Below are 14,336 nucleotides of genomic sequence, written 5' to 3'. Positions count from 1 at the left end.
TAAAATTCACATAAGAAAATTACTTCCTTCATTCACCACTATAAGTGGTAGTATATATTTAAGATTTAAGTAAAATTTTATTTAAGAATTTATTATCAATTCATCCATTTTAAAGTTTTGTCTACACCTCCTTCCATTTAGATTGACTTCTTTATTGTAATTTTTTTCCGTATCCGATAAAATTAAAACAAAACTTCATCAGTGGAGACGAGGGACTCCTTAAACCCTGATAAAGCCCTTGAATGAAATCCAAAATCCAATCTCCCTCCGCGTGCATCTGATACGAAGAGACGGTGCAGCACAAAACGTAAAGGGAATTAACGAGCTCTGTCCTCTATTCGCACAATAGTATTTCAAGTAAGTTCGATTTTAAAATGGATTAATCTCACGACTGCTCAATGTATTGGTCATTTTGGACACCTGTATTGATTTGTAATTCCATCGTAACATCAATTTTGATATTTACAATGTATGTTGAATTTTTAGTCCCTGCCATAAATAGGCAGGGAACTAATGTTTTCAGTTGAGCTCTTTCCCAAATTAAAAGTAATTTTTTTTGCTTTTCTATAGTTTCTAACTAAGTCACCGCATTCGAATTCGAGTTCGAGTTCGGTAACCATAAAATTCGGATGAAATTCGGCAAGGGCAAAAAATTGAGGAAAAAAAATCGACATTAAATTCGTCATATATAAATTTTTTATTTAAATATAAGTAACATATCTCATAAATTATCGAAATAGTATAAGATTGCAAAATAGATTTGGAATTTTTATAAACAGATTAAAAATAAAATAAAATAATAATCAATATAATATATTAAATATTTATTTTAATAAAAAAATAATATAAATTAAAATTATAAAACAATAAATAAATTTAAATCTATTTAATATTAATAACTTTCGAAATCATTATAAACAGATACAAAATAAATTAAAATAATAATCAATTAAACATACTAAATATTAATTTTTTATAAAAGTTTAATATAAATTAAAATTATAAAACAATAAATAAATTCAAATCTATTTAATATAGACAACTAATAACTAGTAAGCATATTAAAATAACATTAATCTTAATGTAAGGAGAAAATCATTAAAAAATGAAACAAAAATTGTAATCGAAAAACTATACTACGGAGGGAAAGTGCACTCCAAACGCGAGGGAAATAGTCACAGCTGGGCAGGGATTGACACAGCGCGCGAATAGGGCCAACTGGGCACGGGAATAACGACGGCTGGCTAGGGCCTCACGGCACAGGAATAGCAACAGGATTGACAACTAAAAAGCTTCAATGGCAGATTCAAATAAAACGATTCATTTTGATGTACGAATTTCAAGCGAACTTTTCCGAATTTTATTTATTTTTTATATATTAGCCGAATTTCGAATCTGAAGCTGGAAATTCGGCGAATGCGGTGACTTAGGTTTCTAATATGTAGATTTCATAAATAGTATTTTTGTTTATTTTTTGCTTTTTTCTGATTGGCTCTTATATTTTTCCTAGTGGTTTTATTCGTTTTAATTATTAAAAAAAAAAAAAAAAGTGTTTAAGTCCTAATACTATACAGCTGCAGTACACCAGTTCATCATTTTTGATGAAACATTTCAGACTCGCCACAATTTATTTTGATGAGATTTTTTTTCTTAAACTCGTATTGTTTATTGCTTTCACTGTGTTTGAGCAAGGGCTGAGAAAGAGCAGACGAGGGGCCAAGCAAGGGTTTTTAGGTATGGTACTGATTTATTTATTTTACGAAGCCCGTAGAAATCTAGTTATAGGTATCAGGGCCTGGTTTTAATATTGAATGATTGCATTTGATTTTAATCTTGAATCATTCTATTATTGAATTTTTGGTTGAAAGTAATCGCTTGCTTCTGTTTTGTTTGAACTATAAATCCCCAATTTTTCATAGTGCTCATGACCCAGCTGCTCTTTATTCTACTCCTTGTGAGCCTGTCCGCTTTTGTGATAAAATCTTCATCAGAACTATCTGAACCTTCACTAAACCCTCTTTTCCTTCGTTTCTTAGCTTCCATATACCCCTGATTTTGCTTGACATGGGGTTTTTGACTCGCTTGCACATTCCTCCCTCGCCTTCCCCTGCCACGAGGCTTCCGGCGGAATTTTGCCACCATTTATGACTGACTACCTCTTCAGTATCCGAACTACCAAATGCCCAGAATCAACAAAATAAAACAACCACCAGTGCTTCAGGCTTCAGTACTTACAAACCCCTACAACCAACATCACCAATCTATTAGTTGAGTATAACCCACTTGCCAACTTAAAAAGCAATGGGAAATATAAATTAAAGTGTCAAATGTATATAATCAACAATGTGCAGAGCCCACGCAAAAAAAATATGATTTCTCGTTCATTTTTAATACCTAAAATAATCCTAAACCTTTTTTACCTAGGACCTAGGACTTCTTACATCTCGTTTCAATTCAGAAAACTAAATATCCATAAAATTGCTAAATTAGTAAGATATTTGCATTATAAATCTTCTAATGGCTTTCTTTCAGTTCTTATTATCAAAATAAAATGTATGTAATATTTGAGCTGCAAAGAAAATGCTGAAAATGTATAAGATGATGTTTTATGTCACAGGGCAAGCCACATCCCAAACTTTCATATGAGATCCAGTTCCGTACGAGGGAATTTTTTTTTTTTTAACTTATATGTTGTTTAAATTTTGTACCCATATTTCAACATCATGACAAAGCTTGGATGTACCTCATTTTGCAATCTTATAAAAAATAGGCAACTCCTAAATCTTATCTCTGGTTCTCATTTAACATCTTTTATACTTGGAGACATGTAATTTCTGCACTATAAGATACTAATATTCATTGTTTATGAATTTGATTCAGAAAAAAAAATGTTGTCAGAAAAAAAAACTCACACAGTTAAATCAAGAAACTATATATGCTAATCTATAATATTATTTAATATCATTTTATTAAACTAAATATCTACTGTAATACTTGTAATCCAGCTAAATATTTACATCTTAACCTTATTGCAGTTGCAATGACTACAAATCCATTTTTCAAAGGATATAATCCCAGAAAAAATCTGAAAAAAATTCAAATCTGAGAAAATAAAATAAAACAAAGCCCAAAAAACCTGATATTTAATAATGCTAAAATGAAATAACATTGTTTTGTGCTATTTCCTAAATATCATCATAAATTGTTCCTTCAAAACAAAAACATTGGCAAAAAAATCCTCAGTTAATTCTAAGATTAAACAGATATTCCAAGTTCTGAATATTGCACTTTGAGTAAGTGAACAGAACACTCAAATTCAGGCTATAAATCTTACCAGTAAATAAGTGGGCTTAAGAATCAAAGTTAGACGCTTGAACTACTTTCTGTATTTGGTCACTTAAAACATGTTAAAATATATGCCAAAAGGTTTAGCTAGCAAGGTTTGAAAAAATAATTCTTGGGCTACAGCAAAATTCTGCTTAAACATTTCTTGTTATGCATTATTTTAGACTTTCACTGTGTGTGTAGCCATAAGTAGGATTGCACTTTGCAACCAATAAAGAGTGAGGAACTGTTAGTCACTATCTAGTATGGACTAATTTTAACTTGATTCTTGTCTTTTAGTAGGATCTTGAAAGCCCGCTGCTAGCAAATTCTATAAATCATATATATTTGCATTTTCAAGTTTCAAGTGGTGCTTGTTAGTTTTTGGCAATATTTCTTGCACATTGATACATCCCCAAACTATGGTTGCATCATCCATGTACCCATCGTTGAGGAAAATGGACTTTTTTAGATGGCGACAACAAGCATAAGGTGCCCTATTCAGTGTTAACTAATGAAAAACAATAAAGCTATTTCACAATGTGTTTTTAATGCTTGTGTCTGTGTTTGAATTGAAATATATATTGAGTTATTATTAGCTATTCTATACTCCATAATAATAGATTTTAGATTACAAAATTAGTAATGTTAGTCTACTGTTGTTTTGCATATCAACATACAACTTTTGAACAATTGAAATTAAGATTGGGCGGGTCATTGCAAGACCAAGTTATATAACTTAAAGCAACCTTGTCATCCCTTTGTGAAGAAAATTTCTTCTAGATTGGATTCATGGGTGGATGCCTGCCCATGTCAAAATGGGACTCCTTGAATCCATTTTTCAGTATAACAAGGCAAGTTCTTAGATGGTCTCCAAATCATTTGTACATCATGTAAGCATAGCCTTCTTTTTGCTTAGGATGTTAAATGTTATCTGATATGAATGGTGACTATAGGGCCACAGTAGCTTTTGGAATACAAATCAAGCAATAAATGTGACTCGAACCTGTGAAATAATATGTGAGACCAAAGTAGGTAACAAAAAATTGGGGAAGAGATTTGGAATGTAAAACATTTGAGATTTCTTTTATTTTCTTGTCATAATTAGTTGCAGTTGATTGTTGTACTGGCGCAAGCTTCACATCATATTTCCATTTACATATGTTTTGATAAATTAATGTTCTATCCACTTCTCAAAAGCCTACAGATTTCAACACAATTTCTACCGATTACTTGCAACTATTCGCTATGCACAATCTCTACATTATTCATACAAAGCTCTTACTACTAGCCTACAGATTTTAACACGATTTCTACAACATTGATTACTTACAACTATTTGTTATGCACAATCTCTACATCATTCATATAAAAGCTCTTGCTACTACTCTATTGTTGTCTATATTTTCGTTTTTAACTTGAACAGTTATAGCATAGAGTTATGTTTTTTAGAATGCTTAATATTTTCTCTCTACTAACATATATCCATTTTCTGCATATCACTGATTAATTTCCAGAGAACTTTATTTTGTTCATATTCATTTCTTTTGTATCATTGCCCACAAATGGGTTCCATTTTAAAAAGTCGTTCAATACCACTGATTTTGGCTCTGATCATTGTGATATACTCCCCATTGTCTGTTTCAGGAATAAACCCTAATGTATGACCTACCCATGTTTCAGCGGGCATTCTGAAAATATGTGCTTCATCCTAAATTTTCATTTTCTACACAGAAGCGGGTTTGCTGGGATTTTCGTTACTTAAAACTTAAAACTGTTGCCTTCAACTTTTGTTCAGACCTGGGAAAGCAGCTGTAGAGCTCCAGGCTGAAATCCCAGTGAATGTAAAACACCAGGTTTAGCAAGTACTTTAAGATTACCCATACTATACAAGGGATTTGAACTGTACTAATGCCAGAGATATTAGCCTAGATGCCCATGTTTTATACACAAGCTGCTATCCAGTGTACATCGATAGAAGAACTAAATCTGAGCCTTTAAGAAACATCTGATTTATAATACAATTAATGAGTTTTTGAGCCCTTCTTTGAAAGCATTGGTATAAAGCCTTGCGATATCCATAGCTTGTTGCCTCCACATCAATTGTTTATTAAAGATAAACAAGCTTGCTTGCATCTGTTTCAACTTTGAGCAACATTGGATTTACAACGTGGGAGCTTGGGAAACTTTACAAAGAATGCCCAAATATATTCAGTTGTTCTTCAAAAGAACTGCAAAATAAACTGCAATCCTATGAGAATCTTGGAGTCAGTAAGGCTTGAAAAATAATTGAATAGATTAATTGTGTTGATTTTATGTTAATCTTAGCAATCAGATAGACAGTAAATAACAGAGAACACAAGAGAGACGTATATGTTGGTGTTGGAAATAAGCCACACCCGGGTCGACGATGGACTGGTCCAAGAGGGGCCAGTAGCTCAGTGGTAGAGCACTCCAGCAGCGTATGGAGGGTCCTAGGTTCGAGTCCTAGCTGGTCCATGTCTCAACATGGTATCAGAGCCAGGTCCAGGCTAGGAGCCCCAAGCACACGAGAGGTGTGGCTTAAGGGGGGGTGTTGGTGTTGGAAATAAGCCACACCCGGACCGACGATGGACTGGTCCAAGAGGGGCCAGTAGCTCAATGGTAGAGCACTCCAACAGCATATGGAAGGTCCTAGGTTCGAGTCCTAGCTGGTCCATGTCTCAACAGTATAACACAGTGATACCCTGGGAAAACCTCCCTCTTGGAGGAAAAACCCAGCAACAATAAATGCGGATCTGATTAGATTATTCACAATAGCTTAATACATCTTCACCCAGCTAGGGCACAACACATAACTTATCTGATATAATGCAGATTAGATATCCAAACTTGATAATGACGCCCAGCCTGTGATTCAGTGGTCTTAGTTGAGGTTTGCTTGTCCTTGAGAGCGATTGCACAGCAAGCACAGGTATTCGGCAGTATAGCAGGTTCAACAGCCTGGGAACAACTTCAGCAGACTTAGAATGATATTCGCCCAGCTTGATTCAGGTTCGATAGCCCAGAAATGTCTTTGCTCAGCCTTCAGATGATGTTTCCAGCAGTAACATAAATTTGCTCTCCTTTAGATAAACTCGCTGATAGAAGAACCTCAATTTGCTGACTTTGCAAGTGTTTGCTGCCCTAGGGTGATTCACAGGTGCAAAGATTAGATGCATATGAGTGTGATAGATCTTATGCTTGATGTTCGCTGATCTCTGATCATAATTTGCTGATCACTGAAGTAATTCGCTTATGGCAGATAGGAATGTGTTTGCTGAATGTGTCTTAACAATGACATTAGCATTACATATATATGAGACTCTAGGCATCAATTTGCCTTAGGTCGGCTAGGATTCTAATTACAATACAAAATATAAGTGGCACCAAAACCAAATAATCCCACACGCTAGGCAAGATGGGGTAGGGTTAACAAAATGTGCTAGTTGCAAGGTGAATCCATAAGTTACATGCTAAGTTACCGGTTCGGGTCCGGGCACTGGTTCGGGTTCGAAGAACCCGGTATGTCGGTATGGCAAAATTTTGAAAAGGGGTTTGGGTTCGTTAGTACAAAAACATGTAAATTATATATATATGCAACCTATAAGCATGAATTAAGATTAGCATGTCACATAGCATCATATAAACAACAAAACCAACATAAACTTGTAATCATAGCATCATGATCATACCATAACAACATCATATACATCAAGTTTAATATCAAAATGATAAAATATTCAAGTATCATTGTTTCAACTTTCAACAATTTAAAGTTTGATCATTAAATGGATTCTCTAATGGGGGTTTGGGGCAACGCCCCCAACGGGGTCAAGGGGCAGTGCCCCTTGCGGGGGTCTGGGGGCAGCGCCCCCAGCGGGGTCGAGGGGCAGCGCCCTTCGCAGGGTCCCGGGGCAACGCCTAGGGCGCGCTCCCTGTCGCGGTACAGGGTGGGGTCGAGGGGCAGCGCTCCCGCCGCCAACACCAAATCACAACCTTCAAACCCACACGGAACTCCATGGCGTGCATCGATTTTTTGCTTTTTAAGACGTCTAATTTTCTGCTTTTTTAGGTTATTACTTTCACTTTTTACAAGGAGGAATTGAAAAAAAAATTAAATTTGCTTTGTTTTTTGACTTTACGGGCCGCCTAGCCGCTCGGGTTTGACTAGGTCCGCCCGGGTTCGATTGGGTTCGACCCACTCTGGGTTTTTCGAACCCTGGTCGAACCCAGGTTGAACTGGACCCGTACCACGGACCCGGAGGCGAACCCGGTAACCTAGGTTACATGTACCGCCGAATTTAGGGCTTTATTAATACAAACACGTTTTATGCTTTGGTAGGCTCATACACACTTTAGGTGTGCTAGGTCGGCCCTAGAAGGGCTCCGACCTAGCTACTTACATCAACAAATTGAACAATATACAAACGTATATATAGAGTTTACAAGACGATGTTCTATAAAAAGAACAAATCGTTAAAGTGTATGACTAAAAAGCTAAATGCTAAATAAAACTTAAAAGCAAATTAAATAAAATCTTAACTATGCATCTTTAATAAAGAAGCAATAGCTAACACTTAACGAGCTAAAAACTAAAAAGCTAAATGACCATTAAACAAGGAACTAAATATAGGTGACTAAAATATAATTAAATATTCTAATACCCTCCCTTAATGGTCATTCTTGTTAAAATTAGAACCAGAAAGCTATAAACTCAGATAATAGAACCTAAGAAAGCTTAAGAGAACAAGAACACAACAATTTATCCTGGGAAAACCCTCCACCCGAGGGTGAAAAAACCCAGCCACACCAAAAATAGATTTTATTGAAAGCTCAAAATAAGTACATAACTCTCACACTTAGAAGACAATCATTTAACAATGATTGATAATGCTCAAATAGAAGACGACTATCAGAAAACTGCTTACAAAATAAGGTAGAAGAAGATGCTAATAGAACAAATCTTAACACACCAATGTTCACAGCCGGACATAAATGATTATCTCGGAAGATTAGAGTAGATACAAATTCACAGCATTCAAGTCTTGAGATTTTTATCAAAAGATTATTAAAACAAAATGTCGATCATCTTCTATATGTGCCATGACATATGAATAAATAACATACCCCAAGACCCGATAAATCCCATGAAGAAGAAGGCGGAAAGCCAATCATTAAGAATGATGTCAGTTACACATCGACATACACCATCAGTCGGCAAATTTCAACGAAATAAAAGAAACATTTTTCCAGCTAATACAAGGACAGTGACATACAAAGTCTTCGATGAGTAGTGACAGATGTAGAACAAAACCGAAACATTTTTCCAGCTTCTAACAAACGGTGAAGAATATCAAAATCAAATCTAGAGCTTGAGAAATCCATAAATACGGTAGGCATGATATCTATTGAAGTTACAATCTTTAACACTCCCTCTTAACAAAGAAGATATCATTAACAGATATTCAAGTCATGGAGTCTCTCAACATGACAAACAAAAAATATGAAAACAACAAAATTTAATCACGGATTCTCTCAACGTGATAGGCATCATGGATTCACTCAACACGATGTTCACCATGGCTACTCCCATAGGTGAAATATCACAAGCTCTCATCACGGAGTCACTCAACGTGATGTTGTCATGGAGTCTCTCAACATGACATCTACTATGGCTACCCCCATAAGTGGAAAGAGCCTCAAGGGCTTTCACCTCAAATTTCTCCATCACAGAGAAAAATGCATTACAAGGGATTTCATCTTGAACTTCTCTCTCACAGATAAAACCTCATTAACAATATATAAAAAAATTCATTGAAGCAGAGATTCTCTCTCAGCAAGAGCTTCATTCTCTACATACCAAGGTTATCTCGAAAATAACAAAACTTCACTCTAGGAAGTGGCTTGTTAAGAATGTCTGCTGTTTGCTCTTCTGTGCAAATGTATTTGAGCTCCACTGCTTTCCTTTGAACCATATCTCTAAAGTAATGATATTTTATTTCCACATGCTTGGTTCTATCATGAAAAACGAGATTAACCGAAAGCTTCATATAGCTTTGGTTATCACAATGAATTACTGTAGGTTCCAAAGGTTGTCCAAACAATCCTGCAAGCAATTTACAAAGCCACATTGCCTCTCTAGCTGCTGTAGCAGCTGCAACATATTCAACTTCTGCTATGCTTTGGGCCACACATGATTGCTTCCTCTTGCACGAGGAAATCATAGCCGAACCTAAGCTAAAACAACAACCGCAAGTGCTCTTCCTGTCAGATGCACATCTTGTCCAGTCTGAATCAAAAAAACCTTGCAATTTCAGACCTCCACAAGATGTATATTTTAGACCATATCCCATTGTACCACGTACATATCTCAATATGTGTTTAGCTGCAACAAAATGAATCTGTCTAGGCTCACTCATAAACTGACTGAGAGTGTTAACATCATAACATATGTCAGGCCTTGTATTGACTAAATACATCAAAGATCCAATCAATTGCCTATACATAGTAGGATCAACCAAATCTGGACTAGCTGCAACTTCATGAACTTTTTCAGATTTGCTTCCATGGGAGTTGTCATAGACTTGCAATCTAATATATCAAATCTTTTCAAAATGTCAATGGCATATTTCCCTGGACCCAAAATGATTTCATTTGGTCTTTGCCACACTTCTAAACCAAAAAAAAAATGCATCAAACCAAGATCTTCCATCTCGAATTCAAAAGTTAACTCTTTCTTACATCTAGCAATGAGGTCATCCTCTCCAGTATGAAATAAATCATCAACATATAGAATTAAAATTAAGGCTTTATCATCAATTACCTTGAAATAGATATTTGGATCTGCATCATTTTTGAGAAAACCCAAGCTCAACAAATATCGATCAATTCTTTCACACCAAGCACGTGGAGCTTGCTTAAGGCCATACAAGGCCTTTTTCAATCTGCATACATGTGATTCTTTCTCATGAATCACAAATCCATTTGGCTGCTCAATAAAAACTTCTTCAATTACACCGTTCAAGAATTCTGTCTTTACATCCATCTGATGCAATTTCCACCCTTTAACAGCTGCAATAGCAATAATAGTTTTGATAGAAGTGTAACATGCTACAGGTGCAAAAGTCTCTTCATAGTCTATGCCTTCCTTTTGTGAAAAACCTTTAGCTACAAATCTAGCTTTATATTTTTCTACACCCCCATCAGTTGCATGTTTAATTTTGAACAGCCACTTAGAAGAAACAACAGATTTACCTTTGGGCCTAGGAACAATATCCCACACATTATTTTTGATAATAGATTGATACTCCTCCATCATGGCATCCTTCCACACTTCCTGATTTGAGGCTTCTTCAAAACTAGCAGGCTCGGATGCAATAAAGTGACTCATCAAAGCTACATATCCTGCAAACTTATGAGGCCTTTTACTCTCTCTGAAGGTGCCACGAGGGGCTGCATATTTTTCAGCTTCTTCCATAGTGTGCCGAGCCCACAATGGTCTTTTCTTATTAGCTGAAATATTACTGGGACTTGCAAGAGTATCTATAGAATCAATTGGATCAACAGGATCAGCAGAGTCTTCTAAATCTGTATTCTCCCTTTGAATCTCTGAAGGTAAATCTGGATCAGCCATATCTATATCTTGAGGAAGCTCAAAGTCTTCTGTATCAGATTCCATGTAAAACTCTTTGGATTTCTTGCAAGCTACATCTTCATCAAAAGACACATCCCTGCTGATTTCAATTTGCTTTTGACCTGGAATGTAGTCTCTATATGCTTTTGAAGATTCACTATAACCAACAAAGATGCCTTTCTTTCCTGAAGGTTTGAACTTAGTTCTTTTCTCTTTTGGAACATGAATATAGACAGGACATCCAAAAATCCTGAGGTGACTAATGTCAGGTTTAATACCTGAAAAAGCTTCTTCTGGAGTTATGTTGTTTAGGATTTGATGAGGACTACAGTTCTGAATGTATACTGCTGTCCTGCAAGCTTCTGCCCATAAAAATGTTTGAAGACTTTGATCATGGATCATAGCCTTCGCTGCCTCAACAATTGTCATGTTCTTTCTTTCAGCTACACCATTAACAAAACTCCTTGTTAATCCCAGCTTCAACACAAAAGTTATGAAATAAACCAGAAACATATTCTCCCCCATTATCAGATCTTAGAATCTTTATCTTCTTGTTAGATAAATTTTCAACAAGTGCTTTAAATACTTTAAAACTGGACATCACTTCATTAGATTCTTTAGACATAAGAAAATAAATCCAACACTTTCGAGAGAAATCATCAATGAAGGTAACATAATACCAAAAACTACTAAGGGAAGCAACTGACATAGGGTCACATAAATCAGAGTGAATTAACTCTAGAATATCCTTTGCTCTATTCTCATTACTATGAAAAGTACTCTTAACATTCTTACTTAGAGCACATCCCTTGTAGAAACCTTCATTGTTTTGATTCAGCTTTGGAAGACCAACAACTACCTTCTCCATTGAAGACAAAGTTCTGAAATTTAGATGACCAAATCTTTTATGCCACAACTCACTTGAGATTGTAGAATCATGAGCTAATGCTTGAATAGGACGAGCTGAAAGCTTGTAAAGATTGTCATGACGAACACCAATCTCACGTGTAGACTGAATGCTGGTGTTCTTCTTCCATGCAAGATCTTTTCCATCAACAAAAGCAACATGATAACCTTTGTCTTCTATTGCTGAAATAGAAATCAGATTCCTTTTATTACCAGGAGCAAAGAGAATATCTCTCAGAAGAAGAGGAATACCAGAATTCAACTGAAAAGAAGTAGAACCAGCACCTTTCACAGAATAACATGCATCATCACCAATGATAACATGAAGATGAGAATCTTTTTCCTTCAAGTTGGAGAGGTGTTCACGATAACCAGTAATATGGCAGGAGCTCCACTATCAATAAGCCATGTATCACTGTCAGTAGGAATGTTACTGGAAAGAGCAGAAATAAATAAGAATCCCTCTGAATTTTCACTAGGCTCTCTATGAGGAGAAACATTTCCAACATTTGTTGCAGCAGCTTGAGGCTTGGGTCTTGAAGGACATTCTCTAGCAAAATGATCAAATTTGTCACATCTGAAGCATTGAACCCTAGAGAGATCCTTTCTTTTCTTAGATTCGGGAGCTGAATCATAATTTCTATCTCTGTTCCTTTTTAAGTTTCCTCTCCTTCCTTTTCTTTTGGATGTATGAGCAGCAAGAACATGATCTTCTTCATGATGAGATTTACATCCAATTCCTCTTGCCTCCAATCTGCTTTCCTTTTGAATGCAATCAGCCCTCAATCGATCAAACTTGAGTAATTCATTTCTTCCACTAATACCTTGAATGAAAGATTCCCAAGAGTGAGGAAGACCATTCATGGCCAACATAACCAAGAATACCAGAATCCATCCAACCTGATGTTGGGTAACCAAATTAAAACCACGATTTTGAGGAAAAATCAGCAAACCCTCTAAAACTGAAGATACAAATCATCATTTTTTTGTGGAAAAAAATGGTAAATACCCTGAAACGTTGCGCGGTAAAACCCCAAACATCACACTGTAAAACACTAGTCATCATGCGGCAAGACATCGGACATCACATGGCATAACATCAGACATCACATGGCAAAACAACAGACATCATGTGGTAAAACAACAAACCTCATGCGGCAAAATAGCAAACATCACGCGGTAAAACAACATCTTGATTTTTGAGGAAAAAATTCAAGCAAAACCCTCCCATGATTTTTTGTGGAGAAAAATCAGAAAACCCATCCGATGACAAAATCAAAAAGCATAGAAGGCTGACTCCTTCTCTTTAGAACGCTCTGCAAAATGAGCCTGCAGTTGCTCCTGAGACCCTCCCTGGTTGGACTTCTGATCAGCCAACCTCTTTCTGCAGAACTTCTGGATATGCCCAGGTCCACCACAATAGTGACATGTGAGTCTTTGCGAGAACCCCTCCTCAGAGTTGCGCTGCCCTTTCTTCTGAGTGTACTCGTCTTTGCCCTTGTCCTTGGCAGTGAATGCTTGTTCTGCATGGACATTGTTTCTACCAAACTGCTGCTTCTATCTATCTTGTTGTAGAAGCTTGGTGCAAAGATCAGGAAACTTCAGATCAACACTAGTAGAAGAGATATTAAGCGTGTCAATGAAATGCTCATAAGATCGGGGAAGGCTTTTCAATGTGATCACTACCATATCCTCTTCCACCATGGTACGACCAATAGCTTCCAACTGGTCACGAATCTCCTTAATCTTCGTAAGATGTGCTTGGATAGATGTCTTTTCATCCATTATGATAGAAAACATCATATTCTTCAAAAAGAAAGCTAGACTCTTATCAGAGGTTTTATGAAGATCCTTCAAGAGATCCCAGATCTCTTTAGTTGTTTTACTTGAAGGCACCTGAGGGAGTTGATCATCTGTGATGGATAACTTGATAAACATGACAGCCTCTTGATTCTTCACATCATGATTGTCTTGATCATCACCTGCTATTGTAGGACGAGATTCCTTGCCCAAAACAATTTGATCAAGGCAACAATACTCAAAAATTGAGAGCATCCTCTGCTTCCAAGTATTAAACTTTTGTCTGTTGAACTTCTGACTGCTTTCCAACATGACATTCATCAATGATGCCATCCCTCTTGTATTCTTAAGCACAAAAAACGAGGTCTACTGAAAAAACCAAAAATTGAAATTTCTTGCAGATTTAAACCTTGAAAAAATTTCTGGTTAAAAATCAGAAAATAATAATCTGCAAAAGAAAAAATCTGCAAAACCCTAACATTTTGTAAAAGAACAGAATCTGATTTTTTTGTTTTTTTCAAAAATAGAAAACAAATTGCAGACGAAGCCCAGAATTTTTTTGCAGAACCTAGAAAAGAGTGATGAATAATTCTAGAATCACTGGAAAAATCGCAGAAGAAGTCCGCAGACCAAAAACGGGGGTTTTAAACCC

The 14,336-nt window shown here is 36.1% G+C and overlaps 1 protein-coding gene across 7 annotated transcripts in view; it reads left to right on the top strand.

The window, feature by feature from the left end:
• The first annotated feature begins 236 nt into the window (after positions 1-236).
• The window catches only part of LOC131066561 (uncharacterized), a 190,385-nt gene continuing 176,285 nt past the window's right edge, over positions 237-14,336 (top strand). For 2 of the 7 annotated variants that reach the window (XM_059221436.1, XM_059221435.1), the window contains exon 1: positions 1,154-1,330. Coding sequence is in view for 3 of the 7 variants with exons in the window: in XM_058001359.2 (XP_057857342.2) it covers positions 1,602-1,734 (133 nt within the window). In the remaining 4 variants the exon portion in view is untranslated. Of the gene's footprint in view, positions 358-1,124; positions 1,331-1,354; positions 1,735-3,673; positions 3,817-14,336 lie in introns of those variants that run through there. The other 5 variants (XM_058001366.2, XM_059221434.1, XM_058001359.2 and 2 more) reach the window with 5 other exon arrangements.

Source organism: Cryptomeria japonica, chromosome 5, assembly GCF_030272615.1.
Source record: "Cryptomeria japonica chromosome 5, Sugi_1.0, whole genome shotgun sequence".
NCBI classification, from domain to species: domain Eukaryota; kingdom Viridiplantae; phylum Streptophyta; class Pinopsida; order Cupressales; family Cupressaceae; genus Cryptomeria; species Cryptomeria japonica.
The sequence above is the reverse complement of the archived record's forward strand: the minus strand, read 5'-3'. Positions and strand labels throughout refer to the sequence as shown.